Here is a 25,509-nt window from a genome sequence, read left to right as displayed (position 1 = left end):
TTTTTTTGTTTTTTTTTTTTACAACTCCGTTTAACCTTCTGACACCAGTTGATTTTAAAAAATGTTCACACAGCAAAAATTCTGCTATCACACTAAAATTTTCCTCTGCTAATCTCGTTGCGCAATTTTCGCAGTTTCCCAGAATTTCATCATGCTCAGAACACAGAATTCAGCTGAAATTTAAAGCCCCATTTAGCTTAGTCCAGTGTTTCCCAACCAGGGTGCCTCCAGCTGTTGCAAAATTACAACTCCCAGCATGCCCGGACAGCCTTCGGCTGTCCGGGCATGCTGGGAGTTGTAGTTTTGCAGCAGCTGGAGGCACCCTGGTTGGAAAACACTGGCTTAGGCTGCATTCACATCTTGTTTTTGCAATACGGGCCCCGTATCAGTTTTTTTGTAAAAAGAAAAAGTGTGTCTCAAGATCGAACCGTATACAACCATATATACCTTTGTACGGTTTTAAACCGTATACGGTTTGAAAACGGATGTCCATTTGCATACGGTTTAAGACGTTTTTTTGAAAGAAAAAAAGAAACGGATACGGTTTTCTGTTTGTCCTTAATTAAATAAAGTTCTTCTTGTTCTATTTGTGGGAAGAACTTTCGGCATCCACTGCGAATTTGCCAACTGCAAAACCGTATTGTGCAAACCGGATGGAACCGTACGCACATACAGTTCAGTGCGGTTCCCATAGACCACCATTTAAAAAAAAAAAAAAACGTATACGGGTTGTTTCCGTTTTTTTCACCCGGACATAAAACCGTAGTAGACTACGGTTTTGTGTACGGGAAAAAAACTGATAAAACCGTAATTGATGCAAAACGTACACAACGGGATGCTACGGTTTTTCTATGAAATGTCTATACATACGGTTTGCGATACGGTTCCATATGTTTTTTTCATTGAAACCGAATACGGGAACCGTATTGCAAAAACGAGATTCCACACGAGATTCCACACGGAATTCTGCAAAATTTTAAGACATTAAAGGGGTACCCCGGTGAAAACCTTTTTTCTTTTAAATCAACTGGTGGCAGAAAGTTAAACATATTTGTAAATTACTTCTATTAAAAAAATCTTAATCCTTCCAGTACTTATTAGCTGCTGAATGCTACAGAGGAAATTCCTTTCTTTAATCCGTATACGGTTTTAAAAATGATGTCCGGTTACATCCGTTTAAAAAAAAAAAAAAAAATGTAAGTTTTTTTAACTTTTCACTCCATTTTGAATAAAGTTTCACTTGTTTGATTGAAATTCCTAGAAAAAAAAACGTGCAAAATCAAAAACCGCATGGTGAAAACCAGATGGAACCGTATGCACATACCGTTCTGTACGGTTCCCATTGACTCCCATGTTTTAAAACATATACGGTTTGAATGCGGTTTTTCACCTGGACCAAAAACTGTGGTAGGCTACGGTTTTGAGTACGGGAAAAAAAACGGACAAAACCTTACCTGATGTATCTTTTGACATACGGTTTTCAGTGGAGAGTCAATGCGTACGGTTTTAAATACGGTTCCGTACGGTTTTCAAATTGAAAATGTATACGGGAACTGTACTGCAAAAACGTGGTGTGAACCCAGCCTAAACAAGAATCCCTCAGCCTGTGGCAAAGCTACAATTCATCTTGCCCTGACAGCTGACGGCTACTGATCATTCTGATATTATAGATCAGTATGTTGCAGAGTACTGTAACCTACAAGAATGTGGCGCCCTCTGGCATCTATAATCCCTGTGTGTAGGACTGGAAATCTCAGCTGCTGCAGTGACCTCTCTGTACCCAGAGGTGATTTCAGGTCACCGGTTGGCTCTGTTAGGGGGAGTAGTCGCTGGTTGGCTCTGTTATGGGGGGTAGTTGCTGGTTGGCTCTGTTATGGGGGGTAGTCGCTGGTTGGCTCTGTTAGGGGGAGTAGTCGCTGGTTGGCTCTGTTATGGAGGGTAGTCGCTGGTTGGCTCTGTTATTGGGAGTAGTCGCTGGTTGGCGCTGTTATGGGTAATAGTCTCTGGTTGGCTCTGTTATGGGGGGTAGTTGCTGGTTGGCTCTGTTATGGGGAGTAGTCGCTGGTTGGCTCTGTTATGGGTAATAGTCTCTGGTTGGCACTGTTATGGGGGGTAGTCGCTGGTTGGCTCTGTTATGGGGGGTAGTCGCTGGTTGGCTCTGTTATGGGGGGTAGTCGCTGGTTTGCTCTGTTATGGGGAGTAGTCGCTGGTTGGCTCTGTTATGGGTAATAGTCTCTGGTTGGCTCTGTTATGGGGGGTAGTTGCTGGTTGGCTCTGTTATGGGGAGTAGTCGCTGGTTGGCTCTGTTATGGGTAATAGTCTCTGGTTGGCGCTGTTATGGGGGGGTAGTCGCTGGTTGGCTCTGTTATGGGGGGTAGTCGCTGGTTGGCTCTGTTATGGGGGGTAGTCGCTGGTTGGCTCTGTTATGGTGGGTAGTCGCTGGTTGGCTCTGTTATGGGGGGTAGTCGCTGGTTGGCTCTGTTATGGGGGGTAGTCGCTGGTTGGCTCTGTTATGGGGGGTAGTCGCTGGTTGGCTCTGTTATGGGGAGTAGTCGCTGGTTGGCTCTGTTATGGGTAATAGTCTCTGGTTGGCACTGTTATGGGGGGTAGTCGCTGGTTGGCTCTGTTATGGGGAGTAGTCGCTGGTTGGCTCTGTTATGGGTAATAGTCTCTGGTTGGCACTGTTATGGGGGGGTAGTCGCTGGTTGGCTCTGTTATGGGGAGTAGTCTCTGGTTGGCACTGTTATGGGGGGTAGTCGCTGGTTGGCTCTGTTATGGGGAGTAGTCGCTGGTTGGCTCTGTTATGGGTAATAGTCTCTGGTTGGCACTGTTATGGGGGGGTAGTCGCTGGTTGGCTCTGTTATGGGTAATAGTCTCTGGTTGGCTCTGTTATGGGGGGTAGTTGCTGGTTGGCTCTGTTATGGGGAGTAGTCGCTGGTTGGCTCTGTTATGGGTAATAGTCTCTGGTTGGCGCTGTTATGGGGGGGTAGTCGCTGGTTGGCTCTGTTATGGGGGGTAGTCGCTGGTTGGCTCTGTTATGGGGGGTAGTCGCTGGTTGGCTCTGTTATGGGGAGTAGTCGCTGGTTGGCTTTGTTATGGGTAATAGTCTCTGGTTGGCTCTGTTATGGGGGCTAATCTGGTTGGCACTGTTATGGGGGGTAGTCGCTGGTTGGCTCTGTTATGGGGGGTAGTCGCTGGTTGGCTCTGTTATGGGGGGTAGTCGCTGGTTGGCTCTGTTATGGGGAGTAGTCGCTGGTTGGCTCTGTTATGGGTAATAGTCTCTGGTTGGCTCTGTTATGGGGGTAGTTGCTGGTTGGCTTTGTTATGGGGAGTAGTTGCTGGTTGGCTCTGTTATGGGGAGTAGTCGCTGGTTGGCTCTGTTATGGGTAATAGTCTCTGGTTGGCGCTGTTATGGGGGGTAGTCACTGGTTGGCTCTGTTATGGGGGGTAGTTGCTGGTTGGCTCTGTTATGGGGGGTAGTCGCTGGTTGGCTCTGTTATGGGGGGTAGTCACTGGTTGGCTCTGTTAGGGGGAGTAGTCGCTGGTTGGCTCTGTTAGGGGGGGTAGTTGCTGGTTGGCTCTGTTATGGGGGGTTGTCACTGGTTGGCTCTGTTATGGGGGATTGTCACTGTTGTGCTCTGTTATGGGGGGTAGTCGATGGTTGGCTCTGTTATGGGGGGTAGTCGCTGGTTGGCTCTGTTAGGGGGAGTAGTCACTGGTTGGCTCTGTTAGGGGGAGTAGTCGCTGGTTGGCTCTGTTATGGGGGGTAGTCGCTGGTTGGCTCTGTTATGGGGAGTAGTCGCTGGTTGGCTCTGTTATGGGGGTAGTCGCTGGTTGGCTCTGTTATGGGGGAGTAGTCGCTGGTTTGCTCTGTTATGGGGAGTAGTCGCTGGTTGGCTCTGTTATGGGGGTAGTCGCTGGTTTGCTCTGTTATGGGGGGTAGTCGCTGGTTGGCTCTGTTAGGGGGAGTAGTCACTGGTTGGCTCTGTTAGGGGGAGTAGTCGCTGGTTGGCTCTGTTATGGGGGGTAGTTGCTGGTTGGCTCTGTTATGGGGGGTAGTTGCTGGTTGGCTCTGTTATGGGGGGTTGTCACTGGTTGGCTCTGTTATGGGGGGTTGTCACTGGTTGGCTCTGTTATGGGGGGTTGTCACTGGTTGGCTCTGTTATGGGGGGTTGTCACTGTTGTGCTCTGTTATGGGGGGTAGTCGATGGTTGGCTCTGTTATGGGGGGTAGTCGCTGGTTGGCTCTGTTAGGGGGAGTAGTCGCTGGTTGGCTCTGTTAGGGGGAGTAGTCGCTGGTTGGCTCTGTTATGGGGGGTAGTCGCTGGTTGGCTCTGTTATGGGGAGTAGTCGCTGGTTGGCTCTGTTATGGGGGGTAGTCGCTGGTTGGCTCTGTTATGGGGGAGTAGTCGCTGGTTTGCTCTGTTATGGGGAGTAGTCGCTGGTTGGCTCTGTTATGGGGGGTAGTCGCTGGTTGGCTCTGTTATGGGGGTAGTCGCTGGTTGGCTCTGTTATGGGGGAGTAGTCGCTGGTTTGCTCTGTTATGGGGAGTAGTCGCTGGTTGGCTCTGTTATGGGGGGTAGTCGCTGGTTGGCTCTGTTATGGGGGAGTAGTCGCTGGTTTGCTCTGTTATGGGGGGTAGTCGCTGGTTGGCTCTGTTAGGGGGAGTAGTCACTGGTTGGCTCTGTTAGGGGGAGTAGTCGCTGGTTGGCTCTGTTATGGGGGGTAGTTGCTGGTTGGCTCTGTTATGGGGGGTAGTTGCTGGTTGGCTCTGTTATGGGGGGTTGTCACTGGTTGGCTCTGTTATGGGGGGTTGTCACTGTTGTGCTCTGTTATGGGGGGTAGTCGATGGTTGGCTCTGTTATGGTGGGTAGTCATTGATTGGCCTTCTTGGGGTGCTTGCTGGTTGGCTCTTTTAGGTCACTGGACCTGTTATAGGTTGGGAGGAGGAGAGGTTATAGGTTTTAGGAGGAGGAGAGGTTCACTGGCTGTGTCTTATGATCGGTTCGCTGACTCCGTTACTTGGGTCACTGAACAACAAGGTCGGTAATTGGGGGGCACCTGGCTTTGTAGGCACTGTTATGGGGCACCTGGTTTTGTGGGCTGTATTACTGGAAAGTGGTGGTGCCAGTGGGCATAGCTGTGGGGGCCCTGGTGGGGGTAATGATGATCTTGGTGGTCCAATAATTTGTACTTATATTGATGTTTGTTATTGTATTATGCGTTAACAAAACCTTTGTTCTCTAGCGCCGCGCTGGCGTTATCCCCGGCGCTGGCGTTATCCCCGGCGCTGGCGTTATCCCCGGCGCTGGCGTTATCCCCGGCGCTGGCGTTATCCCCGGCGCTGGCGTTATCCCCGGCGCTGGCGTTATCCCCGGCGCTGGCGCTATCCCCGGCGCTGGCGCTATCCCCGGCGCTGGCGCTATCCCCGGCGCTGGCGCTATCCCCGGCGCTGGCGCTATCCCCGGCGCTGGCGCTATCCCCGGCGCTGGCGCTATCCCCGGCGCTGGCGCTATCCCCGGCGCTGGCGCTATCCCCGGCGCTGGCGCTATCCCCGGCGCTGGCGCTATCCCCGGCGCTGGCGTTATCCCTGGCGTTATCCCTGGCGCTGGCGTTATCCCTGGCGTTATCCCTGGCGCTGGCGTTATCCCTGGCGTTATCCCTGGCGCTGGCGTTATCCCTGGCGCTGGCGTTATCCCTGGCGCTGGCGCTATCCCTGGCGCTGGCGCTATCCCTGGCGCTGGCGCTGGCGCTGGCGCTGGCGCTGGCGCTATCCCTGGCGCTGGCGCTATCCCCGGCGCTGGCGCTATCCCTGGCGCTGGCGCTATCCCTGGCGCTGGCGCTATCCCCGGCGCTGGCGCTATCCCCGGCGCTGGCGCTATCCCCGGCGCTGGCGCTATCCCCGGCGCTGGCGCTATCCCCGGCGCTGGCGCTATCCCCGGCGCTGGCGCTATCCCTGGCGCTATCCCCGGCCCTGGCGCTATCCCCGGGGCTGGCGTTATCCCCGGGGCTGGCGTTATCCCTGGCGCTGGCGTTATCCCTGGCGCGGGCATCTCTCCTCTCCCTCTCCTATAATCTGTCATCCTCCTAAGGTGTGAGACGATTTCACATACACTTCCCTTTCCACTTCTTTTTTTCCCTTAGTCACATATCCTGGGAGCAGGTGACGGAGTTTTGGGTGTGGGGTTTCTGGGAGTTTAGTGTTAGAAGCAGGAGGAGCGTGAGCGCCGAGGACTCGTCACAGGAGACGCCATCGCCGCCGCCGCTGCTCCTCCAGGTGCCTTCTCCTCCTCCGCACCTGCTCAGACATGAGGGCTGCTATGTAGCTCAGGCAGCGGGGTAAGAAAAACTCATTCATTTTATCATAGTTTTTCTTAATTTTTTTTTGTTTTTACTTTATTTGACTTGTTTATTATAGATCTTTTATATATTTCTTAACTATGGATTCAGTTTGTTGTGGTTAGTAGGTTAGTTATCTGTCTCAGACCCCGACCAATCCTGAATATTTGGTGTTGGGGGGGGGGGGGGTCCTCTATACCCTCTGTAGTTTGGTATTTGTCTGTTATGTATGGAGGATACAGAGACATCTCTTCTCACTACACATAGTTTTGGAACAGCTGGAGGCACCCTGTTTGGGAAACGCTGGTCTATGGAAGTTCCTCTTGGTCACATGGCACAGATCCGTGAAAGAACACGCTTGCTGCGTTTTTCCCGGCTCGTTCTAGCGCGATTGGTTGCACTCAGACCACAATCGATTAAAGGGGTACTCCGGTGAAAAACTTTTTTTTTTTTTTTTTTTTAATCAACTGGTGCCAGAAAGTTAAACCGATTTGTAAATTACTTCTATTAAAAAATCTTAATCCTTCCTGTACTTATTAGCTGCTGAATACTACAGCGGAAATTCTTTTCTTTTTGGAACACAGAGCTCTCTGCTGACATCACGAGCACAGTGCTCTCTGCTGACATCTCTGTCCATTTTAGGAAATGTCCAGAGTAAAAGGAAATCCCCATAGTAAACATATGCTGCTCTGGACAGAGATGTCAGCAGAGAGCACTGTGCTCGTGATGTCAGCAGAGAGCTCTGTGTTTCAGAAAGAAAAGAATTTCCGCTGTAGTATTCAGCAGCTAATAAGTACAGGAAGGATTAAGATTTTTTAATAGAAGTAATTTACAAATCGGTTTAACTTTCTGGCACCAGTTGTTTAAAAAAAAAAAAAAAAAAAAAAAAAAAAAAAGTTTTTCACCGGAGTACTCCTTTAAGGTTAGGTTCATATCAGCATTGTACATTTTATATCAATTCGGCTTTTTGTTATATATTTTTTATTTATTTTTTTTATATTTTTTCCAGTGAATAGACACTGGCAGCTCCTTTTGATCTTTAATGGGGTCTGTTGGGTTTCTATCGGGTTGTTTTTTAGCGGGAAAAAATAAATTACTTTAAAGGGGTTCTCCACCCCTAGACATCCACTGGATAGGGGATAAGATGTCTGATCCTGGGGGTCCCGCCGCTGGGGACCCCCGCGATCTCCCTGCTGCACCTGGCGTTAGTTTAGAGCATCGGGTGCAGTGCCGGAGACTCGTGAGGTCCCGGCCAGGCCCCGCTCATGACCTCACGGCCACACCCCCTCAATGCAAGTCTATGGGAGGGGGCGTGACGGTAGTCACGCCCCCTCCCATAGACTTGCATTGAGGGGGCGTGGCTGTGATGTCACGATTGCGCTGTTGCCGTGAAGTCATAAATACTGAGAAGCACAGGATCTTAGTCGGTCCAAGATGTAGATGTGCGACAATGTCTGTCTATTTTTCTCCACTGATGTTTCACTGCAATATTTTAGGTTATTATTTTATTTTTATATTATGCTGCATATTTTCTGCAGCCGATTGTGTTACCCATTGACTTTAATGGGTAGGAAAATATGTAGCAGCAAAATACGGCACGTGTGACCCTCTACCCTTAAGGAGGTATTCGCACATACAGTATCCTATGCATATTTGTTGCGCAGGATTTGAAGCTGCAGATTTTTGCTTTCGATTTGATTGTAAACTTAAAGGAGAACTCCAGAATAGAAAAATTGTCCCCCATACTGCCGTCAGTAAAAAATAAAATAAAGATGTACATACCTTCCTTGGCTCCCCCGGGGCCTCCGGTAACCCGCTCCGGTCTCCGCCGCGATCCTCTTCCTGGTTGCCGGTGGTCGGCGCGTCATACTGCACTCAGCCAATCACCGGCCGCAGTGAAGTCCCGACTCAGCGGGCGATAGGCTGAGCGGCAGTGTGACGTTTTCGGCCCCGGCAGCAGGTGCCGGTGATGTGAAGAATTTTGTGTCCTGAAGCGTTTTTTTCACACTGCCGCTCAGTCTATCGCCGGCCAAGTCGGGACTTCACTGCGGCCGGTGATTGGCTGAGTGCAGTATGACTCGCCGACCACCGGCACCAAGGAAGAGGATCACGGCGGAGACCAGAGCCGGTTACCGGAGGCCCCGGGGGAGCGGAGGAAGGTATGTACATCTTTATTTTTTTTACTGACGGCAGTATGGGGGACAATTTTTCTATTCTGGAGTTCTCCTTTAAATGACTGAACACCGCATCAAATCTGCAGCTTCGAATCCTGCGCATCAAATATGCTCCAGAATACTGTACGTGTGAATATTACCTAATATTATAACTGCGGCTGTCAAAAGAAAAGAAAAAATGCCCATCAAATTATTAAAACCCAAATGGGCACTGTCAATTTAGGAATGAAAACTTTTCACATGTTGTAGAGCATTGTTTGCCAACCAGGGTGCCTCCTGCTATTGCAAAACTACAACTCCCAGCATGCACCTATTTAATGAGTGCATGCGTTACATCAGTATTTCCTAACCAGTTTGCTTCTAGCTGTTGCAAAACTACAACTCCCAGCATTTGGGAGTTGTAGTTTTACAACAGCTGGAGGCACCCTGTTTGGAAAACACTGGTCTAGACTTAACACATTAGACTGTCTGGGCGATTGGACTGCCCTGGCGGTTGGACTGCCCTGGCGGTTGGACTGCCCTGGCGGTTGGACTGCCCTGGCGGTTGGACTGCCCTGGCGGTTGGACTGCCCTGGCGGTTGGACTGCCCTGGCGGTTGGAGCGCCCTGGCGGTTGGAGCGGTTGGACTGCCCTGGCGGTTGGAGCGGTTGGACTGCCCTGGCGGTTGGAGCGGTTGGACTGCCCTGGCGGTTGGAGCGGTTGGACTGCCCTGGCGGTTGGAGCGGTTGGACTGCCCTGGCGGTTGGACTGCCCTGGCGGTTGGAGCGGTTGGACTGCCCTGGCGGTTGGACTGCCCTGGCGGTTGGACTGCCCTGGCGGTTGGACTGCCCTGGCGGTTGGACTGCCCTGGCGGTTGGAGCGGTTGGACTGCCCTGGCGGTTGGAGCGGTTGGACTGCCCTGGCCGGTTGGACTGCCCTGGCCGGTTGGACTTTTACTGTAAACCTAATTAGGGATGATTATTCTCTTATTAGTGGCCTTTGAGTTCATGTCGCAGACCCCCAGCGAGTTTCTCCTGTATCTTCGGGAGCAGCCGATGTTTTGGTTTCACCTCGGCGTTCCTCTGTTACTCTCTGTCTGTGCCGGTGGGTGGAGGTCACCAGGATAATTACTATCTCTCAGCGCTCAGTTCTGTAATTCCTGCAGGGAAATCCCATCCAGCAGGTCAGCTTCACCCTCACCCTGTGCGTAAATCCCGGCACCTTTTAATTATCGCCTTCCTCCTCTTCAGGCAGAGACACGTCGCTCTGTCACCGACCGCTCCAGGGGACACGTGAGACTCTGCGCAGGGTTGAGTTTAGTCACCGACTGTTCAGGCTTCGGATGATCAGTAATCTGCAGATGGTGGGGGGTGCAAGAGAGGAGACCCCCCTGGGCCCAGGCCCTGTCTGACTGGTTTGTTATGGCCTGGATGACGGATACAAGGAGGAAAACTCCCATCCACCAATACTCTTACTCAATACATTTATACAGCACTTGCAAGGCAACAGGGCTCCCAAGGGGTTACACTGCATCCTCTTTACTCTGCACCAGACTGTTGGCATAGAATACCATCTGCACCCTGCTCAGTAAAGTCAGTTATCTGTAACCTGATGTCGCTTTATTACCCCCCATGTTTGGCCCAGGAGAAGCTGTCTCCACCTCGGACCGTGCATAGGCTAACTGTGCCCTGGTATCACGAAGTGATAGGAATTCCTTGCACCCCTGTGTCACCACACACTGTCCATACTGAGCTTCCTGGTCCATGAATTGACTGTACAGGCAGAGCTGACAAATCTTGTAGTTTTGAAGTTGTAGTTTTTCAACCAATTCAGCTTCAGCTATTGTCTGACCTGCCTGCTGTCTAGGTACCTGGACTTAAAGGGGTTCTCCGGAGATTAGACATCTTATCCCCTATCCAAAGGATAGGGGATAAGATGTCTGATCACGGGAGTCCCGCCGCTGGGGACCCCCGTGATCTTGCACGCGGCACCCTGTTTGTAATCAGTCCCCGGAGCGTGTTCGCTCCGGGTCTGATTACCGACGACCACAAGGCCGACGGCGTGTGACGTCACGCCTCCGCCCCCGTGCTCCGCCCCTAAATGCAAGCCTAGGGGAGGGGGCATGACAGCTATCACGCCGCCGCCCGTAGGCTTGCATTGAGGGGCGGAGTGTGACGTCACACGGGGGCGTGCCGTCACACACTGCCCGCCCTGTGGTCGCCGATAATCAGTCCCGGAGCGAACACGCTCTGGGGACTGATTACAAACGGGGTGCCGCGTGCAAGATCCTGGGGGTCCGCAGCGGCGGGACTCCCGCGATCAGGCATCTTATCCCCTATCCTTTGGATAGGGGATAAGTTGTCTAAACACCGGAGAACCCCTTTAAAGGAGAACTGCAGCATAAATTTAAGTCCCCCTGTTCCCGGGCTGCAAAAACATAAAAAACAAACTTTAACTCACCTTCCTACGTTCCCCCATTGCCGAGATATCGGTGTTCTGTTCCTCCGGTGCTGCTGGCTTCTTAGGCTCGAAACATCATGGTTCAGGCAACGTATCGCCAGCTGCAGTGATGTCCCGCCTCGGCCGGGGATAGGCTGAGCGCACTGTCATGTAAGGAGACCAAGGTGCAGGGAGAAGGCGGGGCCCGAGCTCCTTTACATGACAGTGCGCTCAGCCTATCCCCGGCCGAGGCGGGACATCACTGCAGCTGGCGATACGTTGCCTGAACTGTGACTTTATGAGCCTAAGAAGCCGGCAGCATCGGAGGAACGGGACGCCGATGTCTCTACAACCGGGGGACGTAGGAAGGAAGAAAGGAAATTATTATTCTTTTTATTTTTTATTTTTTTTTGCATTTTCCTTTTTTCCTTCTCACCTTCTAAGAGCTATAACTATTTTATTTTTCCATCCACGAACCCTTATGAGGCTTGTTTTTTGCGGGACCAATTGTACTTTGTAATGATACATTTTATTAAACCATAAATGTACAATGAAACAAATATTATTTGTGGTGGGAAATAAAATAAAAAAATGCAATTTGCAACTTTTGGGATGTTTGGATTTAACGCAGTGCACTTTATGGTAAAACTGACGTGTCCTCTTTATTTTGTGGCTCAATATGATTAAAACAATACCCAAATTTACAGGCTTCACTATTATTGTACTGCTTATAAATATAGTATATATAGCAAAATAAGTTTGTTTAAAATTGCCCAAATCTAGCCCCCTATAACTTTTTTATGTCTCCGTATATGGGGCTCTTTGAGGGCTAATTTTTTGTGCACTGATCTAAAGTTTTCATTTGTAGCCCTTTGAGGATCTGTGACTTTTTGATCACTTTTTGTTCCTTTTTTCTAAGATGTAACCAAAAATAAGCAATTTTGGACTTTGGTATTTTTTTAGGTTTACGCCGTTCACCGGACGGGATCATTGACATTATATTTTAATAAATCTGACATTTCCCAGACGACAATATCAAATATGTTGATTCATTTCTTTTTCATTTTTTATTTTAAATAGGGGAAGATTTCATTTTTTTTATTGGGAGAGGAGCATATTCACTTTTCTTATTTTTTATTTTATTTACATCTCTTAATGACTATTTATAGCAATCTTTCGATTGCTAATGCTATTCAGTGCAGTGCATAGGCATAACACTGATCAGTGTAATCTGCAATCTTCTTCTCTGGTCTGGCCAAAGGCAGACCATAGAAAAGTATCACCTGAGTTGCGCTGGAAGCAGATGAAGAGACCTCCGGTGGCCATCTTGACTTATCAGACTGATGGGTTTCTGTACGTCGCCCTAATACTTTAGATGTGGTAATCATATGAAAGGGTTAATGGCGGCATCAGAATACAAGAAAAGTATTTAAACAGAAACAACGGAAAAAAAGTCTTGTATTGCTCCTGAATCGTTCCCCGGATCTGCAGATAACACGGCTGATAGGACAGTCCAGTTCTCTCTTTTGGCCGCCTGCATCACTAATAACACAGCAGTTATGTCTCATACATTCATTTTTGCAATGGCCCTTTTTTTTTCTTTACGTGTAATGGATTATTGAGTCTTTTGTGATCCCATTGATTATCGGGACTGGAGAGATGTCCTGTGACGTTCCCCTCAGTCTCTGCAGTATGAGATCATCTCTGTATCTGCTTCCAGCTCAGCGCAACCTTCCCCTAAAGACGTGTCCCTGGCTCCAGCACCGAAGGGGATTTTATGATTCATTTATATGTGAACCCTGGATCAGTGACCCCTAAATCTCCTGCACTGACACACAGGTTACCTTTATATACACTCAAAGACCCGTCACCTCTGATCACCATTATACAGTCTATATAGAGAATGAACCTCATACACCCCAAAGTCACTGTGTACATACATTACTTACCATGTATTATACTCAAGAGCTGTACTCACTATTCTGCTGGTGGGGTCACTGTGTACATACATTACTTACCATGTATTATATTCCAGAGCTGTACTCACTATTCTGCTGGTGGGGTCACTGTGTAAATACATTATATTACTTATCCTGTACTGATCCTGAGTTATATCCTGTATTATACTCCAGAGCTGCACTCACTATTCTGCTGGTGAGATCACTGTGTACATACATTACATTACTTATCCAGTACTGATCCTGAGTTATACCCTGTATTATACTCCAGAGCTGTACTCACTATTCTGCTGGTGAGATCACTGTGTACATACATTACATTACTTATCCAGTACTGATCCTGAGTTATATCCTGTATTATACTCCAGAGCTGCACTCACTATTCTGCTGGTGAGGTCACTGTGTACATACATTACATTACTTATCCTGTACTGATCCTGAGTTATATCCTGTATTATACTCCAGAGCTGTACTCACTATTCTGCTGGTGAGGTCACTGTGTACATACATTACATTATTTATCCAGTACTGATCCTGAGTTATATCCTGTATTATACTCCAGAGCTGTACTCACTATTCTGCTGGTGAGGTCACTGTGTACATACATTACATTACTTATCCTGTACTGATCCTGAGTTATATTCTGTATTATACACCAGAGCTGTACTCACTATTCTGCTGGTGAGGTCACTGTGTACATACATTACATTACTTATCCTGTACTGATGCTGAGTTATATCCTGTATTATACTCCAGAGCTGTACTCACTATTCTGCTGGTGAGGTCACTGTGTACATACATTACATTACTTATCCTGTACTGATCCTGAGTTATATCCTGTATTATACTCCAGAGCTGTACTCACTATTCTGCTGGTGAGGTCACTGTGTACATACATTACATTACTTATCCTATACTGATCCTGAGTTATATCCTGTATTATACCCCAGAGCTGTACTCACTATTCTGCTGGTGAGGTCACTGTGTACATACATTACATTACTTATCCTGTACTGATCCTGAGTTATATCCTGTATTATACTCCAGAGCTGTACTCACTATTCTGCTGATGAGATCACTGTGTACATACATTACATTACTTATCCTGTACTGATCCTGAGTTATATCCTGTATTATACTCCAGAGCTGTACTCACTATTCTGCTGGTGAGGTCACTGTGTACATACATTACATTACTTTTCCTGTACTGATCCAGAGTTATATCCTGTATTATACTCCAGAGCTGTACTCACTATTCTGCTGGTGAGGTCACTATGTACATACATTACATTACTTATCCTGTACTGATCCTGAGTTATATCCTGTATTATACTCCAGAGCTGTACTCACTATTCTGCTGGTGAGGTCACTGTGTACATACATTACATTACTTATCCTGTACTGATCCTGTGTTATATCCTTTATTATTATAACCTTTTTGCTGTATTTGTTACACAATAAAGATAAGAACGTATAGAACGAGCTCTGCTGTGTTACAGTAATGTTGTACAGTCGATCAGATTATGTCAGAAGTTGTATCTGATGACCGTAACATGAAGGTGAATATAGTGTCTACAGCGCCGGCAGATGATGGTGTTTTTATTGTGGTTATTGCTGTTGTCCTGGAGGATGTATCTCTTGCTGGTCTCCTGATTTATTAGATATTTTATTAAGTCTTCATTTTGTCTTTTATTTTTATTGTCTTTTATGATTGTGTTTTCTAGGTAAATGGTGTGAAGATGATTGATGAGCCGATGGATGAAGGGGAGTCCTTACTTCCTTATGTGAGTTTCGTTCCTCTGATACTTCGCATTATTCTGTTATATTGGGAAGGTTTTTGTTATATGTTACAGAAGGTCACCATATTGCTCCAGTTATAGGTAAGTAACACATAACGGCTGGTATTATGACCACAACCGCAGCCTACAAATGGGATAAGAGCGTTTCTCGGCTTTGTCTCGCTTCTCCATTATATGTTTATGGGGCAGCGAGACAAACTAAAAGCCAGGCAGTAAAGTGCCTATTAAACGTTTATCCCTGATTGTTCTCCGGTTCTATGAGGGTCTCAGCACTGACACTCCGAACTAATCAAAACTTTTAGCATGCTGGGAATTGTAGTTTTGGAACAGCTGGAGGAACACTGGTTTGGAAACTGCTATAAATAATTGTATTGTCCCCTGGTGATCCCAGCACCATCCAGGTGAAATATGTCGGGATGTTTCAGTTCTGTATTCGGTTCTGTTTATTTTTTAGAAAAACAGGAACATATGCCTGACTAGGACCAAGTGTACGTTCAATGGCAATATCACTTTATCAAAATGGAGGTAGAATATACGGAACCCCATAACTCGGTGTTTCCAAACCAGTGTGGCTCAAGCTGATTCAAAAATACATCTCCCAGCATGCCCGTTCAGCTGTCCGGGCATGCTGGAAGTTGTAGCTTTTCAACAGCTACAGGCACACTGGTTGGAAAAACTCTGCTATAACTAATTGCATTTTCCCCTGATGATTCCAGCACCATCTGGGTGAAACATGTTGGGACGTTTCATTTCTGTTTATTTTACCTGTCCCTTTCACTCGGTGATATTGTTACTGATTAAACTGTGGGCTTGTGTGTTTTTTTTGTGTTTCGTCTTTTTTTGTTTTAGTTTTTTTTACAACATAGAGGGCCATTTCCTTTTTGAGGACCCCAGAACATGGTTAAAGTGACAATGACACTAAAAAGAAATTGGAGATATTGATAATAACTTTGCCCACCAAACAACAAATTTACCTTTGCATAATAATAATAAAACATAACTTTGATGGAGAGATAAATTAAGATGTTAACCATACGTGACCCTTCAAAATAAGGGATACGTCAAAATAAGTCGACTATTCAAGACCAAGCAGGAATGTATGCCTGACAAGGGCCAAGTGTGCGGTCAATGCCGATGTCACTTTATCAAAGTGCAGGTAGAATATACAAAACCATATACAAGGTCCAGGGTTCCTATATCTCATTGTTTCCAAACCAGTGTTCCCCCAGCTGTTGCATAGCTACTACTCTCGATATGCCCGGACAGCCTTTTGGCTATCTGGGCATGCTGGTAGTTGTAGAGTTGTAGGCACACTGGTTGAAAAACAAAAAACACTGCTATAACAAATTGCATTGTCCCCTGATTATCCCTGCACCATCCGGGTGAAACACGTTGGGACATTTGAGTTTTGTACATGGTTCTTTTTATTTTACCTGTACCTTTCACTGGGTGATATTGTTACCGATTTAAACTGTGAGCTTGTGTTTTTTTATCTAATTTTCTTAGGACATAGAGGGCCGTCCCCTGTTTGGGGACATTACTCTGTGAGCCAGAATTGTTCTAATAGTTGTACTTAGTACGTGCTCTCCCGGTTTTATGCCACGTGACTGACTTACAATGTAAGTCAATGAGAATGGCCAGACCACCGGCACCGAGAGCGCCGGGAAGAGAAGTGCTCATGATCATGCTTCTCTCCTTGCTAATTTTAGCAATCGATTGGGGTCTGAAAACTCAGACCCTGACTGATCAAAACTTTTCAGATCTCTCTAGGACAATGTTTCCCAACTTGGGTGCCTCCAGGTGTTGCAAAATTACAACCCCCCAGCATGCCCAGAAACCCCCCTGCGGAGGAAACCTCTAGGGAACCATGGCTAAAGAATTGCCCTTTCCTTGAGCTAAGAGTAGTGTTTTCCAATCAGTGTGCCTCCAGCTGTTTCAAAACTACAACTCCCAGCATGTCCATGCACACAGCACTCTTCTCCGACTGTAGGTCCACAAGGAGAGTAGTGTATGCAGAGGGGCCCATGTACAACAGTTTTCCTCCTTGGAGCTGAAACTTGAAGTATGATGTCCTCAGAGCAGTGTTTCCCAACCAGTGTGCCTCCAGGTGTTGCAAAACTACAACTCCCAGCATGCCCGGACAGCCAAATGCCTTCCAGGAATGCTAGGAGTTGCAGTTTTGCAACAGCTGGAGGCACTCTGGTTGGGAAATATTGTGCTAGAGATATATGAAAAGCTTTGATCAGTCAGGGCCTGAGTGTTGTGCAACAGCTAGAGGCACACTGGTTGAAAACACTACCATATCTAATTGCATTGTCCCCTGATGATCCTGGCAGCATCCAGGTGAAACACGTCGAGATGTTTCAGTACATGGTTCTGTTTATTTTTCCTGTACCTTGCACTGGGTGATATTGTTGCTGGTTAAGCTGTGGGCTTATGTTTTTTAGTTTTTTTTTTTTTTTAGCACATAGGCCGTCCTCAGGGACCCCACTCTGTGAACCATAATTGTTTTGGTGGAGATGGACGGCCATCTGATTGTATTCTACCTTCCCTTCAGTGGTTTTGTCTCTCACTAAATCATCTATATCAGAGGTCCCCAACCCTGTCCTCAAGGCCCACCAACATTCTGTTTTTTTTTTTTGTTACTCCATTGGACTAAAACAGGGAAAAAATAAAATCTGGAATTGTTAGTGTGGGGCTTGAGTACTGGGTTGCGGACCTCTGATCTACATCATTAAGGGGTACTACCGTGGAAAACTTTTTTTTTATATATTTTTTTTTTTTTTTTTTTTAAATCAACTTGTGCCAGAAAGTTAAACAGATTTGTAAATCACTTCTATTAAAAAATCTTAATCCTTCCAGTACTTTTTAGGGGCTGTATACTAAAGAGAAATCCAAAAAAGAGATGCATTTCCTCTGATGTCATGACCACAGTGCTCTCTGCTGACCTCTGCTGTCCATTTTAGGAACTGTTCAGAGCAGCATATGTTTCCTATGGAGAATTTCTTCTCCTCTGAACAGTTCCTAAAATGGACAGCAGAGGTGAGCAGAGAGCACTGTGGTCATGACATCAGAGGAAATGCATTTCTTTTTTGGATTTCTCTTTAGTATACAGCCCCTAAAAAGTACTGGAAGGATTAAGATTTTTTTTTAATAGAAGTGATTTACAAATCTGTTTAACTTTCTGGCACCAGTTGATAAAAAAAAAAAAGTTTTCCACGGGAGTACCCCTTTAATTCCAGGAGTAGGTTAAAGACACTTAACCTCGTATCGTGTCTGATCATCTTGCACTTCTGTCTCCCCAGGATGAAGGAAACATCAAAGAGATCCCCATCACCCACCATGTGAAGGAAGGATGTGAGAAGGCCGACCCCGCGCAGTTCGAGCTGCTGAAGGTCCTGGGTCAGGGATCTTTCGGAAAGGTAAGTGTATTCCTACACAATCCGGTACTATCTCTGCTCTCACCCGGGGTCGGCGGCAGCAGATAGGTAGCGGTAAACACAATGCATGTGGTTGAAGCTATCATTGTCACTCCGGCCATGGCGAACGCTGTCCTTGTTTCTTACCGTATTTTATAGTTTTCATTCCATTTGTGGAAAAGCCGCAAACAAAACCGCAACCTATAGGATTTATAACACAAATACAAGACCGGCAAATTGTGTATCTGTCTTCTGCCGCATTGTCAACTGGATTCTTAAAATTTACCTTCCGTATTGTAACCTTTAAAGGGCTACTCCACCGAAAAACATTGTACCTCCTATCCAAAGGATCGCTGGAGATCTCCGGTGCACCACCCTAGTCATCCGTGCACAGAGCAAACTCCGCTCCGTGCCGGATGACTGGCGACTACAGCAGCCATCCCCCCCCCATTCATGACTATGGGAGGAGGCGTGACGGCTACGTAGTAGCCGTCACGCCTCCTCCCATAGGCATGAATGGAGGGGGCGTGGCGTCACGAACACAAAGGCTCCAAGCCTACGTGTTCCGTACGCCGCCGACGCCGGCCTGGAGATCGTGGGGGTCCCCGTTATCAGACATCTTATCCCCTATCCTTTTATTTTGTCGGAGTACCACTTTAACCTCTTAAGGACGCAGGGCGTACCTGTACGCCCTGGTCCCGGTCTATAACGCGGGGTCATATCGAGATGGTCCCGGCTGCTAGTGAAAGCCGAGACCCTGGGCTTATAGCACCGATTGTTGTGCCGCGCGCTATTAACGCTTTAGACGCGGCGTTCAATGTTGATTGCCGCATCTAAAGTCACAAAAATTCACTCCCGGCAGCTCAGGCGGGCTGATCAGGACCATCGCGGTGAAATCGCAATGTTTCGATCAGCTAAAACGCAAGCGGAGGGTCCGTTACCTGCCTCCGGCGCGTCCGATTGGCGATTGATTGCTCAAAGCCTGAAATCCAGGCTTGAGCAATCGACGGCCGATAACACTGATCATTGCCATGTTAATGCATGGCAGTGATCTGTGTAGAAGATCGGTGTGCAGTGCTATAGCCACTAGGGGGAGCTATAACATTGCAAAAAAAAAAGGTGTGAAACAAAAGTTAATAAAGATCATTTAACCCATTCCCTAATAAATGTTTGAATCACCCCCCATTTCCCATTAAAAAAAAAAAAAAAAACTGGGTAAATAAAAATAAACATGTGGTGTCGCCACGTGCGAAAATGTCAGATCTATAAAAATATATCATTAATTAAACCGCACGGTCAATGGCGTATGCGCAAAAAAAATTCCAAAATTGTGTATTTTTGGTCACTTTTTATATAATGAAGAAATAAATAAAAAGCGATCAAAAAGTCCGATCAATACAAAAATGGTACCGCTAAAAACTTCAGATCACGGCACAAAAAATGAGCCCTCATACCGCCCCGTACGCAGAAAAATAAAAAAGTTATAGGGGTCAGAAGATGACATTTTTAAACGTATAAATTTTCCTGCATGTAGTTGATTTTTTCCAGAAGTCCGACAAAATCAAACCTATATAAGTAGGGGATCATTTTAATTTTATGGACCTACAGAATAAAGGTGTAATTTTTACCCAAAAATGTACTTCGTAGAAACGGAAGCCCCAAAAAGTTACAAAATGGCATTTTTTCTTAAATTTTGTCGCACAATGAATTTTTTTTCCGTTTCACCGTGGATTTTTTGGTAAAATGACTAATGTCACTGTAAAGTAGAATTGGTGGCGCAAAAAATAAGCCAAAATATGGAATTTTAGGTGCAAAATTGAAAGAGTTATGATTGTTAAAAGGTAAGGAGGAAAAAACGAAAGTGCAAAAATGGAAAAAGGAGTCCATAAGGGGTTAAAGAAGCACCCCAGGTTGTTGTATTTTGTTTTTATTTTTATGTGTTGTTTACTTTGTGGGTTTTAATTCCCTACAATTCCCCCTCCCCCACCCAGTATTTACTAAGGTTTCCCTACATTTTGCACTTTTTTTTTCCTCCATTTTGCTTTTTTATTTAATTTCTTTTTATTTATTTATTTTTTATACACATGCTCTGATCTGCCGGGTTTTCCTCAGCTCAAATCCACCACATTTTTAGTGTAAACCTTAGTAAATATGTTTTGATTTTTTGTTTTAATTTCGGTGACACGCCCCCTTTTTTTCCACCACGCCCCCTTTTCCAGATGATCATGGAAAATTTCTGCCATTGTTTCAAATTAAAAATGATGTTATCTTTATTCTGTGGGTCAGTACGATTATGATGATACCCAATTAAATATCACTTTTTATGTTCTTTTTCCTTTTCACAACAAAATTCTTATTTTTTTTCCCTTTTTGTTTTTTTTCCATGTCAACCATAACTTATTTTATTTTTTGTCTGATCGCATTGTGTCAGGCTTATGTTTTGCCAGGCAAGCTGTACTTTTTATTGGTACAATATTTTTGATCAAAAATGAGCAATTCTTGCCTTTTTTTTTTTTCATTCTGGATCATTAACATTGTTGTTTTATAGTACAAGTCCAGCTCTATCTGTATACTGCTCCTGGTATCTCTATGGGGTCAGAATATTTATAGTAGTTATACACCTCCCCTTTCAGCTCTATCAGTATACTGCTGCTGCTATCACTTTGGGATCAGTATATATAGTAGTTATACACCTCCCCTCCAGCTCTATCTGTATACTGCTGCTATCTCTATGGGATCAGGATATATAGTAGCTATACACCTCCCCTGAGGCTCTATCAGTATACTGCTGCTGCTATCACTTTGGGATCAGTATATATAGTAGTTATACACCTCCCCTCCAGCTCTATCTGTATACTGCTGCTATCTCTATGGGATCAGGATATATAGTAGTTATACACCTCTCCTCCAGCTCTATCTGTATACTGCTGCTATCTCTATAGGATCAGGATATATAGTAGTTATACACCTCCCCTTCAGCTCTATCTGTATACTGCTGCTATCTCTATGGGATCAGGATATATAGTAGTTATACACCTCCCCTTCAGCTCTATCTGTATACTGCTGCTATCTCTATGGGATAGGGATATATAGTAGTTATACACCTCCCCTTCAGCTCTATCTGTATACTGCTGCTATCTCTATGGGATCGGGATATATAGTAGTTATACACCTCCCCTGAGGCTCTATCTGTATACTGCTGCTATCTCTATGGGATCAGGATATATAGTAGTTATACACCTCCCCTCCAGCTCTATCTGTATACTGTTGCTATCTCTTTGGGATCAGTATATATACACCTCCCCATCAGCTCTTTTTGTATATTGTTTATCACAATAGTGCTCTTAAAAACAAACTTTGAATAAGAAAACGCATCAAAACTGCACAAGATGTGAACTGACGCCAACATATTTGAGTCTTAGCAGTCTAGGCTTCTGGTTGCTGGGGAATAGTCATGTGATCAGGTAGGATTTATTAGATTAATTGCACTGATTAAACTCCACCCACTCTTTTTTTGCAAAACCATAAGATGCATGGGAAATGTAGGCAGCATTAGAAAATCAGTTCTGTTTTGAAATAGAATCAGTATGGCTAAAAACGTATGCCTGCCACATCGGCTAAAACAGGTAAGCACAGGGCATATACAAGAACCTCTACGTTATTCTCTAATAATATCCTATGCTGCATTATATAAGGAAAAAATAAAATCTTGGAGTGCTTCATTCAACTTAATCCAGACTTGAGGCGCTTGGTGCGGTCAGGGTCATGTGACATGTTACGTTAGCTGATGCTATTAGAGCAGGGTTATTGTGATGTATTTGTTTTGTTCCTTTTAAGGTATTTCTTGTGAGGAAAATTGTGGGGCCGGACGCCGGACAACTGTATGCAATGAAAGTGTTGAAAAAGGCGTCCCTGAAAGGTGAGAGGGCAAAGGTCACGGCCAATGAGTACGCTTAGTGCATACACACACTAATCCAAGTGCAGGAGGTGATGGGAGTCATACATTCAGAGATGGAGGTTAGATTAGACAGTGATTTCCAAACAGTGTGTCTCCAGCTGTTGCAAAACTACAACTCCTAGCATGCCCGGACAGCCTTCGGCTGTCCGGGCATGCTGGGGGTTGTAGATTTGCAACAGCTGGAGACACACTGTTTGGAAAACACCGGATTATGAGCTCCTAAAGTCAGGGATGATGGGAGTGATAGATTGTATGTGATAGGAGATTAGATTGTGAGCTCCTGGGGTCAGGGATGATGGGAGTGATAGATTGTATGTGATAGGAGATTAGATTGTGAGCTCCTGGGGTCAGGGATGATGGGAGTGATACATTGTATGTGATAGATTAGATAGTGAGCTCCTGGGGTCAGGGATGATGGGAGTGATACATTGTATGATAGGAGATTAGATTGTGAGCTCCGGGGGTCAGGGATGATGGGAGTGATACATTGTATGATAGGAGATTAGATAGTGAGCTCCTGGGGTCAGGGATGATGGGAGTGATACATTGTATGATAGGAGATTAGATTGTGAGCTCCTGGGGTCAGGGATGATGGGAGTGATACATTGTATGATAGGAGATTAGATTGTGATCTCCTGGGGTCAGGAATGATGGGAGTGATACATTGTATGATAGGAGATTAGATTGTGAGCTCCTGGGGTCAGGGATGATGGGAGTGATACATTGTATGTGATAGGAGATTAGATTGTGATCTCCTGGGGTCAGGGATGATGGGAGTGATACATTGTATGTGATAGGAGATTAGATTGTGAGCTCCTGGGGTCAGGGATGATGGGAGTGATACAGTGTATGATAGGAGATTAGATTGTGATCTCCTGGGGTCAGGGATGATGAGAGTCATACATTGTATGTGATTGGAGATTAGATTGTGAGCTCCTGGGGTCAGGGATGATGGGAGTGATACATTGTATGATAGGAGATTAGATTGTGATCTCCTGGGGTCAGGGATGATGGGAGTGATACATTGTATGTGATAGGAGATTAGATTGTGAGCTCCTGGGGTCGGGGATGATGGGAGTGATACATTGTATGATAGGAGATTAGATTGTGAGCTCCTGGGGTCAGGGATGATGGGAGTGATACATTGTATGATAGGAGATTAGATTGTGAGCTCCGGGGGTCAGGGATGATGGGAGTGATACATTGTATATGATAGATTAGATAGTGAGCTCCTGGGGTCAGGGATGATGGGAGTGATACATTGTATGATAGGAGATTAGATAGTGAGCTCCTGGGGTCAGGGATGATGGGAGTGATACATTGTATGATAGGAGATTAGATTGTGAGCTCCTGGGGTCAGGGATGATGGGAGTGATACATTGTATGATAGGAGATTAGATTGTGATCTCCTGGGGTCAGGAATGATGGGAGTGATACATTGTATGATAGGAGATTAGATTGTGAGCTCCTGGGGTCAGGGATGATGGGAGTGATACATTGTATGTGATAGGAGATTAGATTGTGATCTCCTGGGGTCAGGGATGATGGGAGTGATACATTGTATGTGATAGGAGATTAGATTGTGAGCTCCTGGGGTCAGGGATGATGGGAGTGATACAGTGTATGATAGGAGATTAGATTGTGATCTCCTGGGGTCAGGGATGATGAGAGTCATACATTGTATGTGATTGGAGATTAGATTGTGAGCTCCTGGGGTCAGGGATGATGGGAGTGATACATTGTATGTGATAGGAGATTAGATTGTGAGCTCCTGGGGTCAGGGATGATGGGAGTGATACATTGTATGTGATGGATTAGATTGTGAGCTCCTGGGGTCAGGGATGATGGGAGTGATACATTGTATGTGATAGGAGATTAGATTGTGAGCTCCTGGGGTCAGGGATGATGGGAGTGATACATTGTATGTGATAGGAGATTAGATTGTGATCTCCTGGGGTCAGGGATGATGGGAGTGATACATTGTATGTGATAGGAGATTAGATTGTGAGCTCCTGGGGTCAGGGATGATGGGAGTGATACATTGTATGTGATAGGAGATTAGATTGTGAGCTCCTGGGGTCAGGATGATGGGAGTGATACATTGTATGATAGGAGATTAGATTGTGAGCTCCTGGGGTCAGGGATGATGGGAGTGATACATTGTATGTGATAGGAGATTAGATTGTGAGCTCCTGGGGTCAGGGATGATGGGAGTGATACATTGTATGATAGGAGATTAGATTGTGAGCTCCTGGGGTCAGGGATGATGGGAGTGATACATTGTATGATAGGAGATTAGATTGTGAGCTCCTGGGGTCAGGGATGATGGGAGTGATACATTGTATGTGATAGGAGATTAGATTGTGAGCTCCTGGGGTCAGGGATGATGGGAGTGATACATTGTATGATAGGAGATTAGATTGTGAGCTCCTGGGGTCAGGGATGATGGGAGTGATACATTGTATGTTATAGGAGATTAGATAGTGAGCTCCTGGGGTCAGGGATGATGGGAGTGATACATTGTATGATAGGAGATTAGATTGTGAGCTCCTGGGGTCAGGGATGATGGGAGTGATACATTGTATGATAGGAGATTAGATTGTGAGTTCCTGGGGTCAGGGATGATGGGAGTGATACATTGTATGATAGGAGATTAGATTGTGAGCTCCTGGGGTCAGGGATGATAGGAGTGATACATTGTATGTGATTGATTAGATTGTAAGCTCCTGGGGTCAGGGATGATGGGAGTGATACATTGTATGTGATAGGAGATTAGATTGTGAGCTTCTGGGGTCAGGGATGATGGGAGTGATACATTGTATGTGATAGGAGATTAGATTGTGAGCTCCTGGGGTCAGGGATGATGGGAGTGATACATTGTATGATAGGAGATTAGATTGTGATCTCCTGGGGTCAGGGATGATGGGAGTGATACATTGTATGTGATAGGAGATTAGATTGTGAGCTCCTGGGGTCAGGCATGATGGGAGTGATACATTGTATGTGATAGGAGATTAGATTGTGATCTCCTGGGGTCAGGGATGATGGGAGTGATACATTGTATGTGATAGGAGATTAGATTGTGAGCTTCTGGGGTCAGGGATGATGGGAGTGATACATTGTATGATAGGAGATTAGATTGTGATCTCCTGGGGTCAGGGATGATGGGAGTGATACATTGTATGTGATAGGAGATTAGATTGTGAGCTTCTGGGGTCAGGGATGATGGGAGTGATACATTGTATGTGATAGGAGATTAGATTGTGATCTCCTGGGGTCAGGGTTGATGAGAGTGATACATTGTATGATAGGAGATTAGATTGTGAGCTCCTGGGGTCAGGGATGATGGGAGTGATACATTGTATGTGATAGGAGATTAGATTGTGAGCTCCTGGGGTCAGGGATGATGGGAGTTATACATTGTATGTGATAGGAGATTAGATTG

The 25,509-nt window shown here is 45.9% G+C and overlaps 1 protein-coding gene across 1 annotated transcript in view; it reads left to right on the top strand.

Annotated features, from left to right (window-relative positions):
* Positions 1 to 25,509, top strand: part of RPS6KA6 (ribosomal protein S6 kinase A6) — a 95,440-nt gene that overhangs the window by 10,346 nt on the left and 59,585 nt on the right. Inside the window, exons 2-4 of the mRNA XM_056538918.1 lie at positions 14,613 to 14,672; positions 17,993 to 18,109; positions 21,944 to 22,025. Coding sequence (XP_056394893.1) covers positions 14,613 to 14,672; positions 17,993 to 18,109; positions 21,944 to 22,025 — 259 coding nt within the window. The remainder of the gene's footprint in view (positions 1 to 14,612; positions 14,673 to 17,992; positions 18,110 to 21,943; positions 22,026 to 25,509) is intronic.

The sequence above is a fragment of the Hyla sarda genome, chromosome 9, assembly GCF_029499605.1.
Source record: "Hyla sarda isolate aHylSar1 chromosome 9, aHylSar1.hap1, whole genome shotgun sequence".
Lineage (NCBI taxonomy): Eukaryota > Metazoa > Chordata > Amphibia > Anura > Hylidae > Hyla > Hyla sarda.
Note: the sequence above shows the minus strand (reverse complement) of the source record. Positions and strands in the feature narration are given on the sequence as shown.